The sequence below is a fragment of the Amblyomma americanum genome, chromosome 1, assembly GCF_052857255.1.
Source record: "Amblyomma americanum isolate KBUSLIRL-KWMA chromosome 1, ASM5285725v1, whole genome shotgun sequence".
In the NCBI taxonomy this organism is placed as follows: domain Eukaryota; kingdom Metazoa; phylum Arthropoda; class Arachnida; order Ixodida; family Ixodidae; genus Amblyomma; species Amblyomma americanum.
This window is the reverse complement of record NC_135497.1, coordinates 241,530,770-241,549,273: the sequence shown is the minus strand read 5'-3', so window position 1 is coordinate 241,549,273 and position 18,504 is coordinate 241,530,770. Positions and strand designations below refer to the sequence as shown.

Sequence of the window (18,504 nt, the reverse complement as noted above, 5' to 3'; positions counted from 1 at the left end):
GCCCGTTCTTTCTTTTTGTGCTGCATTTTCACATTTTGTTTTTCTGTGAAGTCCAGAGTGAAGAGCAATCTTTTTTTTGTTCAGTACGCCTATAAGGCAGTACATTTGTTTAAAACACTGTTTTGTTTTTTACTTAACACACAGGTCTTGGATGATGAAGGCTGCATGGAAAATGCTCGTGTGATGGGAAACCGGCTGTTGCAAGCACTGGAATCACTAAGAAAAGAGTTTCCTGTGATCGGTGATGTCAGAGGCAAAGGACTCATGTTGGGTGTGGAGCTTGTGGAGAATAAGGTTAGTGTAGGTCACATCACAGAAAGTGCCGTGTCTTGGTCATGGCTGCACAGTTGGCGATGCAGAATTCCTGCTTGGTGATATAGTTTCATAGCTTTGTTGGGCCTTGTGTCTGGCTTGTTGCATTTGTAAATGTTAATGGTGTAAATATATCTTTAAAGTGAGGCAAATGGCAAATAGTAAACAGCAATTTATGAAGTGGAGTGGAATATAGTGGATTCTTTGATTTAAAAAGAAAAAAAAGAGTTAAACCGTGAAGTTCATTCATAACCATTAATTAGCTTTATACCAAGAGTTGACTGTAGTCATTGATAAATGTTGAAAACAGTGTTGATTTCAATTTTATGAAGTCACTGTCAGCTGAAATTACCATACTTCACAGCTTTTTATTAGAGGTTTCTGCTATTAATTTTTTTTTTGCTTGCGCATGTGTTCAGAATTTAAAATAAGATTACTGAGACCAGTGGTTCTCAACTGGTGGTCTGTGCACTCTGGGGTTTTTCGAAGCTCTTGTGGTTAGAAATAGCCTCCTGCTCTTTTTTTTTTTAAGGTGATAAATCTGCGTTTGCTCATGAATTTAATCGCAGCTGTTCAGGGACTTTTATATATTTCAGAAGCACTGCTTAAAATTCCAGTGTTACATTGCAGCTTCCCAACATCTGGATGAATTAGTGAAATGACGCAGTATTCCTTTTAATATTTTCATTTGGTTTATTATACTCGTAAAACAAGCCTAATTCATGGCCACAATCAGTTGCATGACCTACCATTTGTTATTAATAGTACCAATTCTGTTGCCCCCTTCCATTCCTCTCCTTTCCACTATCACCTTCCCTGATGCACAAGGTATGTCGTATGAAACGGAGTATATCTGTTTTGTAACCTTGAAATCTGGTGGTGCATATACTTTATAACTATCAATGCTTATAATTCCAGCTTGTATGGGACTATGCTTTTCTTTGCGATATAGTTATTATTAATATGCAAGCATTTTTTCATGGTTTAACAGTCTTCAACTTTAATTTTTGCATTAAATGTTGCCAAATACTGTGAACTGCTATATAAACAAAATTGTCAGGAAAGCAGGAACACTTTGCAATATCTAAGTGTTATTTTGGTAAAAAGAGAGGGGCCTTAGACATCTAGACATATATACTCCAATGCTTTATAAGTACTTGAACCAGGTACTGAACTAAACTGGTTGTTACAGCAAAGTTTTGGGATTTTTATTTTGATTCAAAAGTACGATGTTTTTAGCATCTGAAGCATATCTGCTAGGCAGCAATATGGTTCTTCCAGTATCTTGACATTGGTCATGGGATGCTGTGCTTGCTGTCACTGTCCTGCTCCCATTCCAACATTTTTATGCCCATTCTAATGGATGTCAGGCAAAAGGTACATCTTGTGAATTAACATAGACAAGGCATCCAAAAAGCATACTTGCGAAGTCTCCTTTTTTTACTGGTATGATGTGCAAGATTTGGTCATTTCATATGGTTGTCGAACTGACAGAAAAATCTCCAAGGAAGTTGTCCAGGCTTGCAGTTTTTCAGGCCACATAAGAGATAAAACCCCAAGGGGTCTGTTCATACCAGTTGCATTAGGAAACAACTGTTGACGTTATCCTGGCACCGCCTTCCAGGCAGTGCAGATATTAAAAATCTAGTGCGCCTTAAAACTACTGCTGACTCAGCCAACTAGTCTGTCAAATCTTTGGCTATTGGGGACTTGGGCACATTTAGTCAGTCAAATTCCCACCATTGAGCAGAGAGCATGTTTGTTTTACAATTTAGTCACTATGTCTTATAGCGAGCTTTCATTACTTTTTTGAAGAAGGTGAAATTCTGTACATGATTGCCGAAGGTATATTTTTCCTCCTTAGTCTCACAGAGTGAGTTATTATTTTTGTGAAGTTGGTGACATCTATACATGAATGCTTGCCTTCTGCCCCTCCCCTGTTGCCTGCATACACCAAACATCTTTATTGTGAAATGCTTTGTTTTCCATCAGTCCCTAATAAATTTCATTTCTGCTTGGTCTCTCCTTTTCACCATCTTTTTGTCCCTCCGGTTTAGCTAGTGCCTCTTGGCCCCGCATTCTTTCTAATATACATTAATGACGTACCTTCCACAGTAACATCTACCATCCGCCTTTTCGTGGATGACTGTGTGATCTACTGCCCTATAAGTAACGCGGACGATGCTTCTGTCCTCCAAAATGACCTGGATAGCATACAGCAATGGTGCACTACCTGGCTAATGTCTCTGAATACTACAAAGACTGTAATAATCTCTTTTCACCACCGCGGAAATTATACTTCACAAAATTATAAAATTTACAATACTACAATTATTGCAACTAAATCTTTTAAATACCTTAGTATTGACCTCACTAGTGATTTATCTTGGTCTTGCCACATTAGCCCAACAATAAATTTGTCTAATCGAACAATTGGGTACTTCCGTCATAACCTGCCCATGGCGCCTTCGTCCTTAAAATTACTAACTTACAAAAGATTTGTGCGACCTAAACTTGAACTTGAATACGCTAGTGCAATTTTTGACCCACGCCAGTCTAACCTCATTTCAGCCCTTGAATCAGTTCAAAATTGTGCTACTCGTTTCATTCTTTCAAACTACTCGCGATACTCTAGCATATATGCCTTAAAATTTCAACTACAACTTCCTTCTCTCGTCTCCTGTCGCCGAATTTCACTCCTCTACCTTTATCACAGGTTTTTTTCATTGTTCACCACGTGACAGCCAGCTCATTCAACCAGCCCGTCGAACACCTCGCGCAGGCCATCCCAACAGCATCATCCCTCATCATGCCCGCACTGCCACATTCCAAAAGTCCTTTTTTCTGCATACAGCTCACGACTGGAATGACCTTCCCAGAGGTCTAGCACAAATTTCTGATCCTGTTCATTTCAAGACTGCCATCAAGGAAACGGTGTCGTCTTCATGATTATCATGGAACAGTCATTGTCAACCGCCATTCATATGCCCACCCCTCATGTCTCATATGGGACCGTTGAGGTTCAAATAAATAAATAAATAAAAAGTTTGTAACCTCAGCAAGATGGCACTGTGCACACACCTACGAGCAGATGGCATCAAACTGTTTTCTTGCCTATCCCCTGTGCCCCCTAAACGACTGTGATAAGGAAAGCTAACAGAATGAGCATGGTGTTTTTACGTGACCTTCACAACTTAATTTGTCTTGCCAGATTAAAAAAATAGAAAAGCGAAGGATCAATGTCAATGGGCCACCAGAGTGTCAACAATTCACAATATGCAGAATTAACTGCCATTGCATTCAGAATAATCTGATATAAAATTTCAGTCTGGTTCAGACCATGACACACTTCAAATAAGGCAGCTTGTTATTATGAAGGTTCACTGTTTGTTTTTAAGAAGAAATACTGTGTCATGTCATAAGGAAAGGTGTCCACAAAAATTTCTCCTGTCTGAAGACAAATGCTTAAAGATGGAAGTCCTCGCATCTACCACATGGTGTGCATTTCAATTTTTGCTACTGTGTTTAGTTTGTATTTCTGTCACTCACCATTTATAAGACCAACCAAGGTTTTTTCCCATAACTAAATGAAAGGTGCTTTTTATTATGTGCACAGTGAAACTTATTCTCATGCAATGTTCTGCCTTTGGTGCACTTGGTAGAAACAGCTATGCTCAGCCGATGGATCACATATTCAGGGGATGCGTTTCAGAAATTGCAGAGAGCATTGATGCATATGAGCACTGCTCTAAATAATTATTTATGTGGGCTTTTCGTTTTGGTGTTTGAGTACTAAGAGCACGAACATGCATCTTGTTTCTTACAGGAAACGAAAGTGCCCCTTGGAGCAGAAAAAGTGAATGCCATACTGGAGCACTGTCGTGAAATGGGTGTTCTTATTGGCAAAGGTGGACAGTACGGGCATGTAAGTAGTGCACAAGGGAGCATGTCACATGGTATCTGTTGTGTGTCACATGCAGTGCCTCAGTCAGTTTTAAGCAGGCTTCACTGATTGCACAAGTTCTTCAGAACAACTGACAGTGTTTATTTTCTGTGATGGAACGAACTATTGTACAAAGCGTTGAAGAGCAAGTGGCATGAATATATAAAAATGCATGTGCCTATGTATGTTGCATTTATGTCTTGATACACCGGCAACCATTCAAACCACTTTAATGTTTAGGGGGTATTTTTTTTTACTTTTACGCTGTGTTTTATTTTCCTAAAAGAAAGAGATGTTGATCAGCTTTTGAATACTACAGTTACCGATGGGTTATGAGGCACACTTTGGTGCACGTAAATGGCTACAGATTTATTCTGATCACATTTTTAAATTCAGTACAATTTATTTACATTGAAATGTTTTAATGTGCAATGAAATCTTATTACACCAACATTTTTGTATTGCACCTTCATTATAATGCAGCTGCAATACTGAGATTGAGCCAGTGATTTCATTCTTGTTAGCTTGACGCCATAGCTACTGAGTTTACTCAGCCAACTGTTCTCCCGGATCAAGCAACTTTACAAAAAGATCACGGTGTTTCTTACTATAGCTAGCTTCTTTCGTTTACGGCAGAGCTGTTAGTGACTTACTCGTGACATGATCAGCTTTGTTGGCGTAGCATATGATGTGACCATCATGTCGCCAGTAATGTTACCAGCAGTGAGGAACCGTCCGAGCGTGCTCCACACAGGTGTTAGTAGGCAGGCAGGCAGGCGGGTGGGGTTACTGTCTGTGCCATCGTCTGCTACAGTGCGTTGTTTGCTTTTGCTCATTTATTGCCATTTCAGAGCTGCTTTTCATTTAAATTTGTCTAGGCTTTCTAGTTTGAATGACTGCATTAGAGAGCAAGTGTAGTGCATGCGACAGCATGTTGGACTTCACAAGAAGCTTGCACAATTTTGAGAAGAAACACCCAGCGGATAGAGCGCCTGTTTGGGCATATCTGGCATCACAACACAGATTTATCATGGTGTTATAAAAAGATAGCTTCGAAATGACTTGGCATACTTTGTCACACCCTTCTTCAAAGTAATCGCCAACTGTTAACGAACTGCTACCTCCATGGGTGCCCTCTGAAACGAGAAAAACATTTCTGAAAGTTTTGTTTGCTTGTTTTTCTTTCAGCTACGCTCCAGCCCCACACCAACAGATATATGTTATAACTAGCGCATAAAGGTATAGACAGGAGAAGAAAAACAGGACTCCTGTCTGTGTTGTTACGCTTAATTCTCTCTGTGTCTTTGTGCTCCTCTCTGTTTCTTTATGCCATGTCTTTATATGCTAGGTACAGGCATCTACACAGCTGTCTAGAGTGCTCGAATGGTGCACTGGGGAGTAAACTTGCATTTATTACAAGCAATCTAAGGCTCCAAACACGAACCTGTCATTCATGCACATTCCCATGGACCTTGTTCAACTCATCATGTCTTTAAAAGCTATGTTGGACCCACCATGCAGTAGCAATTGTCATAAATGCACAGCAGTGTGTGCCACTCGGGTGCTCTAGACAAATGTGTGGACAACTGTTCTATGTCTGGATTCTGTGACCAGCTAGCCTAATTCAGGGCCATGGCCATACCCCAGCCAGGGATGACTCCCAGGTGCACGTATTGCAGTGTTTTAGTAATACGTCACCTTTGAAATGGCATTCCATACTTTCACATCCTGTTCTAAGATGTACTCTACTTTCTTCATGAAGGGACGGTATCATAGGTGCAGTGTGAAATCAGAACACTGCTTTTAAAACATTTGTTTATGCATATTCTATGGGCCGTAACCTCATCTTTTACCCCCAGCCGGTGACAGCAGTGCTAGTGTAGGCGGTGGCACTGCTGTGGCCAGAAGGGGGTAGAAAAAAGAAAAACACTGGCATTTTTACAGCTGTACCCTATGTGGATAAAAAAATAAATCAGGCAGAAAGGCCTAGAAACCATAATGAAACTTTGATAATATTTGTTTTTATCAGTTTTATAAATGTTTGCAGGGGCTGTCTACCTACCATTGTGGTTTGCGAAATTGCCAACTGTTTTAGTCCTTTTTTTTTTTAGCTTTTGCTCTCTGATAGGAAATTGCTTTCCGCTGAACATACAGAGTCTAGTAGCATATATTCCTATGTGACCATGTACCCGTGCGATTTACAAGCAACTTTCTTCTTTCATGGGAACAGCACAGATAAGCACTAAAATGTTCTGTACTCTGCCTATTTCCTCTCAGGAACACAGCACTTATGCTCCAAAGTTTTATTGATTAAGTATGCATTCAAAAGACTTGGGCAAATGTGACTTTCTTGAGTGTGACATTGTTATTGTTCATTATACCACCAGAGAAGGGAAGCTTTTAATAGGGATGTTCTAGAGGCATGCATGCATGGATATGGTTGTTTAGTATCCGTCCTTTACAGGCGACCTAACTTTGAAAATAACTGACACATGTTAAGCAGGTCAAGCAGTCTAATTTGTGCAGACACTTTTTGCCCAAGGACTGACATTGTCATCTGCGGACAAAGTAATTGCCTGGTGTTATTGTTGCCTTTTTTTTTTTAACTATACTGAAAACTGTGCACCAGAGCCTTCAGCCAGAAATGCATAGTGCAGCCTTTCTCAACGCACCATGGTGCCTCAGTGGTTAGGGTGGTTGGCTACTGAGCCAGAGTTCCCGGGTGCAAACCCCGCTGCGGCAGCCGCATTTCAGTGGAGGCGAAATGCAAAAGGCACCCTTGTACTGTGTTATCTCAGATGGTCGAAATTATTCTGGAGCCCTGCACTATGACACCTCTTTCATCCTTTCTTCTTTAGCCACCTCCTGTATCCCTTCCCTTACAGCACGGGTTCGAGATGTGAGGTAGCTACTGCACCATTTCCTTTCCTCAAAAACCAAGTTTTCAAAACCCAGTTTTCAATTTCAATTTTTTCAAAAATGTACAACCCAACATGTTCACTTTTGAGCCATACAGCATGGCTCATTTTGCATCACGAGCATTTCAAATGCCATTAAGGTGTCAGAAATTTGCATCCTCATCCTTCTGGAGCTTAGGAATTTCATGAACACTACAAGAGACTTACTGCATGGCTTACAAGCTGAGACCATGGGCTGTATAACTTTGACAAAGGCTGTGCATCAAAATAAAATAAGATCTTGTATTCCAATTGCTGACATCGCAAAAAGCCTGAGGTTGCAGGTAATCGTGTCGCTGCTGATGAGCGGCTTGTGCTGTACACTGTGAGAGCAGTCTGCAGCAGACGTGCCCTATGTTTAGATTTCCATTTGGGTGCCTCTGGGCTGTTGATAGCTTTGATACATTTTTTTTTTTAACTCCACAAATGTTGCAATAACAGAATTCTCTTAGAACCCAAGATAATTTATGCTGCACTTTCAGTGTCATAGCCTGCTCTTTGTTTTGTATTATCTAAAGGCTGGATTTGCTTCACGAATGCTATTTTTGCTGCATCATCCTTGGGTCGCATGGATGCCAAGTGTAGGTGGGGTTTTCACGAAGATTTTGAGTAGTTTTCTGAAGTGCCATGATAAATTGCTTGTTTGCTATCTAGAAGTCCATATGCTAAAGACATATGCTATTGTAATATAAAAGTTTATTTTAAAAACTTCAGTTAAGAGCATGCATTCTGAGATAACCGTACTGAAATTTGCCTGGCAATGATTTTACTTTGGACTTGCTATCCATGTTCCTTGTAGAATCAGCGGTGCTTGGAATATTCATTGGCTCATTGCTGTGCTTGTGTATGTGCAAGGCTTTGGACTTCTGCTGAGTCTGATGGCATTATAGTTTATACCAGCAGATTTTACTATACTCCGTTTCATAGATCAGGTGCAACGCTGTGAAAGGTACGGAAGTACCATATTTACACGATTGTAAGTCGACCCCCCCCCCCCCCCCCACCCCAATCACATTTCTGAAAAATAAAAAAAGCTTCCAAGGTTAAGCTTGGCCTTGAATAGTTGAACGCGATAGCATTGTCCAGCGACCGCCATTTATCGCCAGCCACTATAGGCTGCTGCGCGCGGGCGTGCCCGTGGGCACATTCCAAAATGAAAATGTATTAGTCACTGGACTACCCATCCACACTTGCACCATCGTCCTCACTAGCGCTGCCGCCGTGATCGCTACTGCGGTCCCACAGCATGTCGTTCTAACATCGTCGTCCAGCGAAATCCCGCACTTAGCAAACAGCCACATCATGACATTGCGTGGAACGGCTGAAAACTTTCCTCGCTGCAGCTGCCACACCTGTATCACCCATTGCGAACATTGAACTTGCGGCCCGGCACGCGGTTGTTCGTTTCTTCGGCATAAAAAATGGCAACCATCTTGAATGTAGCCGTGAACGAGCGCTGGTTGCTTGCCGGACCTGGAGCACAAATGATGACTGACGAATCACTACATTAAATACTTGTGAAACACGTCCGGCAGTAGTCAAATGCGTCAGAGCCAAAGAGAAACTTCGTGTGAATGGCTTCGGCTCTTCCGTTGGCTACCGACACTCCCCGGCACCGCTGCCGTTCCGAGTGGGGATGCCGCCTCAGTTGGAACAGCGGCCCTTCCATCAACTATCAACGCTTCCTTGAGCACCGAGCGCGCATTTGAAAGTAAAAAGAAAACTTGTTGGACGCTTGAGCTTCCCGTAGAACGCGATTGCGTTATCGGGCCACCGCCGCTTATCAGCAACTGCAGTCAGCAGTTACGTGCGGGGTGCCAGTTTGCTGCTTATCGATAGCCGCCATCGGCCGCCGCCCGCGCGCACGGGGAGAGGATGTTAGTTCTACGCGTTGACATAGCAGCTGCTCAAGGCCAGCACCAAGAGCGGTGCGACGGAGACGCGCAGCAAAAATGCAACCACACTGTAGCATGCCAGATATCTTGTTTGCCTCGCCTTTACTTATAGTGCGATATTTTCGTTTCGATTGTAAGTCAACCCCCCACTTCGGGTTTTCAAGTTTTGAAAAATAGGTCGACTTACAATCGTGTAAATACGGTAGTCTGGACGTGAAAATAAAGGGAGGTGTGTTACTCCGCGCTTTTTCTGTGCCTGAGTGGCCTATGGCACGAGAAAGCGACAGCATGTTGTCAGCAATAACAGTGCATTTAATCAAGATTATGACAAATATGTCATCCGGTAAGCCTACAGGCAAAGCATTTAGTATGTTTCGCTCACCAGAGAAAGACTACTTTTTGGTCGCAGATGCAGGAAGCGCAAGCAAGAGTGCTAGCTTTGACAGCGTTGCACCTGATGTATGAAACGGAGTATACGAAGTATTGTTCCTAGCACGTGCTCCTTCATCACTATCATCATAATCATCATCAGCCTGACCACACCCACTGCAGGGCAAAGGCCTCTCCCATGTCTCTCCAATTAACCCTGTCTTCTGCCAGCTGTGGTCACCGTATCCCCACGAACTTCTTAACCTCATCCGCTCACCCAACTTTCTGCTGCCCCCTGGTGTGCTTGCCTTCTCGTGGAATCCACTCCGTTACCTTTAAAGACCAGCGGTTATCTTGCGTTCACATTACATGCCCTGCCCCAAGCCCATTTCTTACTCTTGATTTCAACTAGGATGTCATTAACCCGCGTTTGTTCCCTCGCCCACTCTGCCTACTTCCGGTCTCTTAACATTACACCTATCAATTTTGTTTCCATAGCTCACTACGTTGTCCTTAACTTAAGCTGAATCCTTTTTGTTAGCCTCCATGTTTCTGCCCCATAAATGAGTACCGGTAAGATACAGCTGTTGTATACTTTTCTCTTGAGAGATATTGGTAAACTGCTATTCTTTATCTGAGAGATCCTGCCATATGCGCTCCACCCCATTCTTATTCTAGTTATTTCCCTCCCATGATCCGGCTCAGCAGTCACTACCTGCCCTAAGTAGAAGCATTCCCTTACCACCTCCAGTACCTCGCTACCAATTGTGAACTGCTATTCCCTTGCGAGACTGTTGAACATTACTTTGATTTTCTGCATGTTAATTTTTAGACCCCCCATTTTGCTCTACCTGTCTAATTCATTGATCATGCTTTGTAGTTGATCTCCTGAGTGACTTAGCAAGGCAATGTCATCAGTGAATCGCAGATTATACATGTATTCTGTATTAACTCTTATCCCCAACTGTTCCCAATCCAGGCCTCAAAACACCTCCTGTAAACAGGCGGTGAATAGCATTGGGGAATTCATGTCTCCCTGCCTGATACCCTTCCTTATTGGAATTTTATTGCTGACTTTATGGAGGACTACGGTAGCTGTGCTTTCAATAGATATCTTCCAGTATTTTCACATACTACTCTTCTACACACTGATTCCACTATGCCTGCATCACTGCTGAGGTTTCCACTGGGTCAAATGCTTTCTCATAGTCAATGAAAGCTATATATAGGGGCTGGTTATATTGTCACGGGTCATTCAGACGACGCGGGTCGAAGGCACGATGGGGGACCAGGACCACAGTAGCAGGCGCCAGAGACAGGCCAAGTGGTCGCGGCCGGGCTCACGAGCGAGTTCTACCGAGCTTCGACCTCTTCACCGTCGATCGGGACCTCGCTGGTTGAAGATGACATTAAGTGCAAAATGAGGGAATAATAATAATAACACACACGACAATATTCTCTATCACCTGATTGATAGCGTTAATAGGGTCTATTGTCAAGTACCCGGTGTGAAAGCCTGCCTGATCGTCTGTTTGATTGAAGACTAAGGTTGTCCGGATTCTTTTAGCGATTACCTTAGTTAATACCTTGTAGGCAACAGACAGTAATCTGATCAGCCTGTAATTTTTCAAGTCCTTGACGTCTCCTTTCTTAGTGAGTTAAGATAATGTTAGCATCCTTCCAAGCCTCTGGTACGCTTGGGGTCTGTCGCAAATTGGTAACGCGTCCCCGACTTTTCGAAAAGGAACGCTATTGCGTGTAGATTCGAACAAGAGAACAAAGCGATCAAATAAAACAAAACGACACCATATTTGTGATTTAAAGGAAAGGGGGCCAATAAGAAACGGACACGAAAACAAGAAAAACACACACCTAACAGGGGTACAACACTACAGAATAAAAAAAAAAGAGTTCACCAGGTACTGAGCGTCCCAAGTGAAGTGGGGATGCCTTGCAGACAGGGCGGACACCGGTGGTTGTAGTGCGACCTCTCTGGCGCCGCGTCGAAAGAAGCGACAGAAAGGAGCCAGGTGGTATTAGGAGCGGAGAGAACTGCAGGAAGACGTCGGTGGTCTCCAGTCAACAGCCCGAAGAACTTGGCAGCAGCAGGATAAGCATAGCCAGGATCCGTCGACGGCGTCCCGAATCACCAGAAGCTTAAAACAGGCTATCCAAGAGAGCTTTTCGGCAGCACGGACCCTCAGTCCATTGGCTGCCACCTCCACGCTAGCAAGGAACGCAGGAGGCTTGCGTCGGATATTCAAGGGAGGTCCACGGCAGCACGGACCCAATGTCCGACGGCTGACACCTCCACGCTTGAATGACCCGATCTCCGCTGCGCTGTCTTCCATTACACCTCAGTTTTCTGATACGTCAGCTCTCCGCTCCTGGTGCTCACCACGTTCTTTATCGCCATCGCCTCGCACACACCCTTAGCACGCACAACGCTGGGCTGGCACGCGCAGCGCTCTGCTGTCCGACGCACTACTGTCGACGCACTGTGTTCGAAAATCCACGATGATTTGGTGTGCACCTCACAGGGTCATAAGGCAATGCATATACAGGGGAGCTAGTTTTTCTAGCACAGTGTCCCCTCCGTTCTTCAACAGATCTGTTTTTACTTGATCCTCACCAGCTGCTTTCCCCCTTTGCATTACTCCTAAGGCTTTCTCTACATAGATTTGTGCAGAACTCTTCAGCTACTTTAACCATTTTTCCATATTGCTAATGACATTGCCGTCTTTGTCTCCTAAAGCATACATCTGATTTTTTACCTATGCCTAGTTGCCTCTTCACTGCTTTTAGGGTAGCTTACCACTTTTGCTCCTTACCACTTTTTAAAGTTTTTCTTCTTGAAACCATTGTGGCAGTTTCCTTTGCATTTAATGCATAGCTGGAGCATAATGTAGGTGGAAAGATAAAACTCATGTGAAGTCCATAGTTCTGTGAAAAAAAAAGTCTAAGATTAAAGTTTTGAAGCTTGAGATATCTCATGTTTAGAAGTTTTAAATTTTTCTTTCTTTTTACCAATTTTTATTTATAAATGCAGGATTATTACAAGTTAAAAGCGCAACATTTAAAAAATTGTGAAGTGCGCATATGAAAGCATGGCCAGACGTTCTGGGCAAAATTTAATGTTTTACAGCGCAGCTGTTGACCGCCTATTAGTGGCATTGGGCACCAGTGTTATGGTGGTAGGCCTTCAGCATAACCAGCAGAGCAAGCGCAGGAAGGGGGTTGCCACGGTCACCACCAAGGAGGGGGGTATGGCGAGAGCAGATGAATGTGGCATGCTCCATCTGTGGCGGCCGCCTCAAGGAGAGGCTCAGCAGTGGCGGCATCGTATTTGAAGTAGTGTATTGGAGAGGAGTGCTAGCTGAAGAATGATTTATGTGTGGTAAAAAAAAAAGTGGTCTGTAACTATCCATGTATACATGTCTCTCTCAAATTCTGTACCTCAGTATATTGCAAAATGAAATTACCTCAAGAGCTGTGCTGAAAATTTGAATTACCATGTGCAGTAGTTGTCCAGTCATTTTTTTTTTTGTATTAGAGCACTGTGCCTGTCTTTTTCATATTGCATTGGGGCACTCGCATGAGTGTCCCTGCTCTGAAATTTATTTGCGTTCGCTTTTGTGCTAGTGTCTTGTGCTGTTGTACAAAGGTCCTTAAAGGGTAACGTTTAATATTGCTTTTGTCATCATGTTTAGTGTTTGTTTACTTGAGCAGATTATGAAGGGTAAATAAGGTTTGTGATGTGACACTAGAAGACAAAACATAGGAGGTTATGGCTGAACTGTGCCTGGAATAGTGAGGCATTTCAGAGGTGGCTGATAGCACTTTTGCTAAGTGATGCAAAGGCATCCTGCCTTTCTTCTCCTGCATAGTGTAATCAGTTCAATATCGCAGCCATGCCTCAGATTCAGAAAATGAATTTAAAATCTCCATACAACATTCAGAGCTGGTCAGTGATCTACACCCCACCATAGGTTGTTGCACCCAAGGCACTTCGCATGCCTGACAAGCCATGATACCAATGTTTGTCATCCAAACCCCTTGGCAGGTGGCTTACAGCTATTGAATTTGGTCAATGGTTATGGAGCCTTGCTCTCACAGCACTGGAGTAACATCAAAGCTTCCTCTATATTTGTTAAGTTTCCCTTTGATTACTTTGCATGCTTGCTGGAATTCCTTCGGGCAGCTACTGTAAAAAATTTTGTGCTTTTAGAAGGACAATAGTGCTATTCTACAAGTTCCTGCCCTGTGGCCTATGTTGTCTGATGGTGTCTTAATTGTTCCACATACAGCTAGAAGTTATCAGGCACATCAGGCCAGGTCATCCTTTTGTGTAACTTTGCTTCATAGCTTGTCTATATCTGGACAGCTGATTCTCAGCTTCATACATGGTCTTCCACTAGACACGGCAAGCTTGGCAGTAGTCATAGTGTGTGCTTTAATAATCAATACCACGTGCAGTTAACCCATTACCTGAAATGAGTCTGACAACCCTGTCAAAGAACAAAAAGAAGACCTCATTTCTCACTGCTTCAGTAAGTTAAAAGTGGACATGTAATAGCCTTTGTTTTTTTTTTTTAGCTTAATTAAGATTATGGTTGTTATTGTGAACAGAGGAGATGGGAAAGAGGGGAGAGAAGAGACAGATAGAAAAGACACAGAGAATACACAAAGGAAAGAGGCAGGAGAAAGAAAATTAAAATGAACATGCTAAGTAAGGAACAAGAATAACAAAGAAACACAAGGGCCTGTTGCAAAAAGCATAATAAAAAAAAGGAAAAGAAAGACTACAGCAATCGCCACAGGTAAATAGCCCTCTAGACAGTGTTGTGGCTGTAAAGTTCTGCAGATCACGATGATAGAAGTACTTTTAGCACCGTGCTACAGATCAATATTTTAGAGCCTAATATGCTTGGCTGTTCCAGGGTTCAACAAAAGCTTGTCTGGCTAGGAAAAGGCATGACGGCACCAGAAGACACTTGTAATGCCATCTCCTTTAGTCGTTACTCTTCCTATCTGGTTTATTTTTATTCTTATTTTTGGCGAGTGACTGTTTTGCACACCAATATGATTGGTTGTGCCATTTAGATTTTTAGGCACTCAGAATCAATGTTTTCAATAGAATGATGGATAGAGAGTATACGTGATATTCTTACAAAAGCATTGCATACCGCTGCACAAATTATGGACAAACTAAAATTTGGAGGCTATTGATTTTGCAGGGGCCACAGGATAAGGAAGACAGATTCGTCATTCACTCTTGGCTGAACAGCACTAAGAGCATATTTTCAAGCATGTGCATGTCATAAGCCTATAACTGAAAGGAATGCATTGAGAGGGCTGTGTCATTTGCAGGAGGCACTGACTTTGCACATTGATGAACAAATTTATAAACTTTTCAGTGGTGAAAGTTTAGGCCAATGATGAGTACAACTTTTTGAAATTGATTGTGCCAACAAGGTTATGGAAATGAGGGTTTCGTTATGACATACATATGATATAGAAGCCATCAGTCGCTGAAACCAAGAAAGGCAAAAGGGTATTTTTTAAATTTTGTTTGTATCAACATCACAAATTAAACAGGGAACAATTCCCCTATGCTTTTCTTGGCTTCAGTGACTGATGGCTTCCTTTACAAGATCTCCATTGTGTATGACTTCCATTAAGTGATATTTAACATTCCTGCCTTGGTTGTTGTCAAGTGGTGCCAGCAATATCTGCATCCTTGATTTGCTATAACAGAAATGAGCGTGTGCAAAGTGTATGGAGATGAAAGACAGTACTCTGAGAGAATTATTGTGCCATATCCTGCTAGGAAAAGCAATGGCTTATGCAAATGCAACTTTCTGTCTGGTTTTTATGCAGGTACTGAGGATCAAGCCACCAATGTGCATCACTGAGGCTGATGTGGACTTCACTGCAGCAGTGCTGAAAAGAGCCATTGCGCATGTTCAACAGTAGCGACATGGTGCTGTTATGGGATGATTATGCATTCTCATATAATTGTTGGCTGTATAGTGGGAGGATTGGAGATGCTGTGTGTGCAAAGCTTATAGGCCTGACTACCAGATGTCTAAGGGGGCTAAGAGATTACTACTCCACCATTCGCAATTCTTTTTGTTTGCTGCCTCCTTTATACTCATGCATAGAAGGATTTGCAGTTCACGGAATGTGACATGCGCTGATGCAGATTTGCATTCAGCTTACCTTAATGATTTCTTGACAACTCCAGTGCCTTGAAGGGGCTTTGAAAGGGGCCCTAATAAAGTTGCAGTATGCCTGGGGTGTTAAAGGATGCTGATTCACAAATATCGTCCAGCAAGAAATTTTTAAATGCGATTCGTAGAACCTGAGTTATCTGTAGTCAAAATTTGAATTTCAGCATCTTCGTGCCTTTCCCTCTCCTCTCACTTTTTGCACGCTGAGAGTTCAGCGCTTCTCCACCAGCCCAACTGGTAGGGGAGGGTTGCTCAGGTGTTTGTGACAACACAATGCAGTGATGCAGTGACTGAGTGAGTTGATGTGCTTTCCTGGGAAGGTGTTTCAGTGCCCCTTTAATGACTCCTAAGGAACCTGCAAGTCCTCCTTGATGCACATAGCCCAGCACTTGTATTACCTTAATTTTTAGCAAATCACTAATTATAGCCATCAGTATAGTACTTGGAATGTATGCATTTCAGCTTTGCAGTAGACTCTCAGTAATTGAAAGGGGACTGAAAATTTTTTTTAATCATGTAGGGCTTGAATTCAGAGGATCCGTTTAATACACCTGGTGTTGATGGGACCAAAGCGTTGGTTCGAGTAAGCCAGAGGTTTGAATTAAGCAAGTTTGAATTATCGAGGTTCCATTGCATAAAGCTACATTATGTCAGTGTTGCTAAGTTGGTCACTTCTGCTACTGTAGCTGCATAACAAGTAAGGCTTTCAGCACGAACTTAGTTCAACAGACTTTATGCAAAATCTTCTTCTATCTAATGGCTACCACATGTCTATCTGCTATGCTGGAAGACCAGTAAAGTCATTTGTGGACTGCGGTGTGTTTATTAAACCAGTCAGAGTTCACAAATGCTTGTTCTACAAATATCCCTGAAGTAATTCTCGCCTTTCAGGGCCCAGAATTGATAAATCGGTTTGTTGAGATGTGCTTGTTTCATTTTTATTTTAAATAGTTTTGTTTAACAATGCACAATGATCATGAAGCTGAGTTGGATTGATCACATTCTTGAAAGCCCTTAGGCTTACTACTATTTACGTATATGTATGTATGTTTTGTCAGTCCTTGATTATGTCATGTAAATTATGAATTTTTGTAATACTCGAGCAGTGTGAGCATGTGTATAGAGGAGGGATACATGCTTTGAATATGAAAATACATTCTACGGATTGCATGCCAGATTTTCACCCACTGTTGGGTCTGCACTGCAAATCTCACCTAGATAAAAATAGAGGTTTAGGTTCACCTTGATAACAATAAAGACCACCCTTGTCTTTAAAAGCAGGTGCAATATACATGATTGGCGACAGCTAACACTGCATGAGTGGCCTCATGGGCAAGAAGCTAGGTTATACACGGTGTATAGGTGAGCCTGAAAGAGTAGAAAGGTTAAGAAGATAGTCTTGATAGAATACAGGAGCATCCTGTGGGCTGTTGGTGGAAATGCATTTTTTAGCACTTGTGCACCCAGCATTTCACATGTGTGTATCTGTAATTTTTTTTTATAACTGCCATTTTATGCTTAGACAAGCATCCTTAAAGGAGTATAGACACCTAAATTTTGGGTGCGTGTTTTCTGGTTTATAATGATGCGTAAGGAATTATACATGGATTACCACCTGGTATTCTCTTACGACCGCTAAATAGTTTATAATCGCATTTCTTTCTCGTGCAGTTTCGGTTTCTGTTTCAACAGCCTAATGGGCACTGTGACGTCAACGTGTATCTACAAGTCACGTGAGACATGAAAAAACGTCCATATAATCACTATTTCCACATTCGTTGTCATTCCAGCTCTTGAGGAAAGCTGACTTCAGCACTGCAGTAAATTAAAACGATAAAGCAGCGATTTTATGGATGTTTTTCCATGCCTCGCATGACACAAAAGCACTCTTTGACGTCACAGCCATCGTTCGGCTGTTCAAACCGAAACAGAGAAAGCACGACAGGAAAAATTCGATTATAAATTATTTAGCGGTCTTAGGCGAATATCACATGGTGATTCATGCGTAGTAGTGTCTTCCACATCATTGTAGAGAAGAAAACGTGCCACCAAAATTAGGTGTCTATACTCCTTTAAAGGACACTGGGGACAAATTAAGGTTGGCCTGTATCATTAGATTACTGCATGCTAATGACAATGATACTGCTTTCACTGAAGATGGAATTTTGGTAGGTTAGATAAGGTGAAAAAATTAAATACATGTTTCGCTACCACCAGCCATTTTCACAAGCATACTGTCGTGCATCGAGACAGTGCTTTGCGCACGGATGGTTAGGCTGCGAGTCAATCACTTCCAAGCAGTGATTATAGTTTTTTTTGGTCTTAACATCATGAATTTGGATTCAGAACAGCTTTCTTGGCATTTCAATAGTATCTTCATCCATGTAATTCTGGGTCCTGTATGTTCACTTAAGTTGCGATAAGTTCATTTTGTTCCTAATATAAAGCATTAGCATACAGTCTTCAAGATCCCAAGTAACACTGTATCTATAAAAGCATGTGATAAAGAATGCCTGGATTTTGCAGTACAGTTGCTTGCAATTGACAGCATGAATGAAATAAATAATATTTTCTTAACATTATTTGACTTCACTCTGCTGCCATTTTCTACTCTTCACTTTACTCAGTAGGAAGCTTGTTAAAAATTTAGCATTTGTCATGCATATTTCTTGCTCATTTCTGTGTGACATACTGAAGATAGACTTGGGGAAAGTATTTTAACCTACATTTTGTTTTTGATGGCTAAATTTCTGCCCCATAAATAATTATCTGAGAGTCTTGCATGAAGGTGAATT

The 18,504-nt window shown here is 42.0% G+C and overlaps 1 protein-coding gene across 1 annotated transcript in view; it reads left to right on the top strand.

Annotated features, from left to right (window-relative positions):
• LOC144114831 (alanine--glyoxylate aminotransferase 2, mitochondrial) overlaps positions 1-18,291 on the top strand; it is a 61,813-nt gene extending 43,522 nt beyond the window's left edge. The window contains exons 11-13 of the mRNA XM_077648817.1: positions 145-294; positions 4,139-4,237; positions 15,357-18,291. Of these exons, the coding sequence (XP_077504943.1) occupies positions 145-294; positions 4,139-4,237; positions 15,357-15,452 (345 nt within the window). The 3' untranslated portion in view covers positions 15,453-18,291. The remainder of the gene's footprint in view (positions 1-144; positions 295-4,138; positions 4,238-15,356) is intronic.
• Positions 18,292-18,504: the final 213 nt, after the last annotated feature.